Consider the following 2,154-nt stretch of genomic DNA (forward strand, 5'->3'; position numbering starts at 1 on the left):
AAATTATGTTTTCGTTATACCCATTAAATTTAGCTATTTCTTTTATAACCACCAATTCTTTATCAAAATCTATTTTATTCATCGGAATATTAATTAATCTGTAAACCATACTATTAAAAGCTGACAATTTGTGTTGCCACGTGTGGTTCGATGTGTTCGGAATGTATCTAAACGTGTGTGTGTTTTTTCGATAAATTTCAAAATTTAGTTCCCCCTCTGTTCTTTAAACTAATAAATCCAAAAAAGGCAATTTTCCGTCTACTTCTTGTTCATATGTAAATTTAATCGATGGGTAATAAAAATTTAAATGTTGTATAAAAACCCCATATTAAAATCTTTATTTATAACTGCAAAAATATCATCTATTATTCTAGATATTCATAAAATGGCCAATAGTTTTTAGGAATATCATGAGAGTATGTTACTGCATTATGTTAATGCAATCAAGTCACTTTTTTTCTAGAGAAATTTTTGGTTCCTTATTTAAAGCTATCAATTTATGTAACCAAATATTACATGTTACCAAATAATGTATAATATTATAGGCACACACACAAATAGAGTTAAAAAATTACAAAGTATAATTATTTAATTTTATAGTTGACACCTATTGTCATATCAAACCTAAGTCGACAGAAAATGTTTAAAAATATTAGTAATGAATGATTTTAATTGTCTGTATGGAAAATGTGAGCTAAGTAATTTTTTAATTGATAAAGTGGAAATTTTTTCAATTTTTGAGGGTAATGTCTTCGACTAAATATGATTTGTGATCTTTTGACGTATCGTTGAAAGAAATCGGCCCAGTTAAAGCTGATAAAAGTGGCAACAGACAAAAAAAAATACATCATGGTAAAATTAATACCTTCTCAGCTTTACATCGAAGATAATAATTGAATAATAATACAATTATTGATATTATCGTTTATAAATTGGTTATCAAAATGCAATAGAAGTTTAAACAATAATGCAATCATTATAGTCACAGCTATTACAATTGATAAATAATTTCTGGTAAATACAATGTAGTTAATAATTCAATATTGTAGCAAGTATACTTTGAATTGGTAATGACAAATAAACGTCTTTAATAATTTAACTTTTTTTTATTGGGGTATGAACTGAATTTAATTCGAGTATAAGAAAAAAAGGTGCAATTATCTAATTTTTAATATTTTTAAAGTTTTTGCAGTTTTGAAGTGGATATCTAATTATATTAGATTTTATGTTATGGGTCTTATCCCTATAGGTATAAAAAAATGATATAGAAGTTTTGCGTTAGACATTTTTGTATAAGAACGCAATTTACCTAATATCTCTAGGATATAACAAATCGTAAAAATATGTTTCTATTCCTTTTTATTTTAACAAATAACTAACAAACTAAAACATTCTGGGTTTTCTCTATGCCTAGAAAAATATCCTACCCTGGAACTGCCATAAGGCATTACGTCATGATGGCAAAACTTATTAACAAGTACATAAAAAAATTGAAATAGTTTTAACCTTTCTTTCTCTCAGGATACTTCGGGTTGTTTCAATAAAAGTATTGAGAATTGTATAAATTAAATATATATTGATAATAAACTTACCTTGTGATGTGCCTCTAAATTCTAGTAATGAGCCAATTAATGGATATGATGGAGGCCCTGGTATTTTAGCTGCAAATCTATCAATAAGCCTACGATTCCATTTGATGCGGCACCAAGTAATAGATAAAAATATTATAATAACGTAACCAACTAACTCAACTTTTGTTTGCCAAAACACACACAGTGGATTTGAATACGCTAATGAAGTATAAAATGTGACATTCATATTTATTTTTTTCTAACAGCGAAACTTTTCAAAACAAGTGAACAAGCTAGAAATAAACAGAATTTTAATTTAATATTTTACAATGTAAGAAAATTGGAATAAATCGACACAATTTATACAATTTTTTTATGAGATTTAATATAAGATATAAAATGTGATACAATGGAAAATAACTTTTTCTTGCATAAATTAATTTAAAATTATCATCGTTATTGAATTTATTAAATAGATACCGGTTATTATTAATTTAGCGTTACCCTGTGAAACGAATCATAATAGGTTAGAATAACTTATAGATATAAAATTAATAAAATAATGAATTATTAAAAACACAAT

At 25.6% G+C, this 2,154-nt stretch overlaps 1 protein-coding gene across 3 annotated transcripts in view; it reads right to left on the reverse strand.

The window, feature by feature from the left end:
* The window catches only part of LOC126907742 (cytochrome P450 4C1-like), an 81,465-nt gene extending 79,543 nt beyond the window's left edge, over window positions 1-1,922 (reverse strand). For all 3 annotated transcript variants that reach the window (XM_050689315.1, XM_050689320.1, XM_050689319.1), the window contains exon 1: window positions 1,593-1,922. In XM_050689315.1, the coding sequence (XP_050545272.1) occupies window positions 1,593-1,818 (226 nt within the window). In that variant the 5' untranslated portion in view covers window positions 1,819-1,922. The remainder of the gene's footprint in view (window positions 1-1,592) is intronic.
* Window positions 1,923-2,154: the final 232 nt, after the last annotated feature.

This window comes from Daktulosphaira vitifoliae, unplaced genomic scaffold, assembly GCF_025091365.1.
Source record: "Daktulosphaira vitifoliae isolate Bord-2020 unplaced genomic scaffold, ASM2509136v1 Scaffold_5, whole genome shotgun sequence".
Taxonomy (NCBI): domain Eukaryota; kingdom Metazoa; phylum Arthropoda; class Insecta; order Hemiptera; family Phylloxeridae; genus Daktulosphaira; species Daktulosphaira vitifoliae.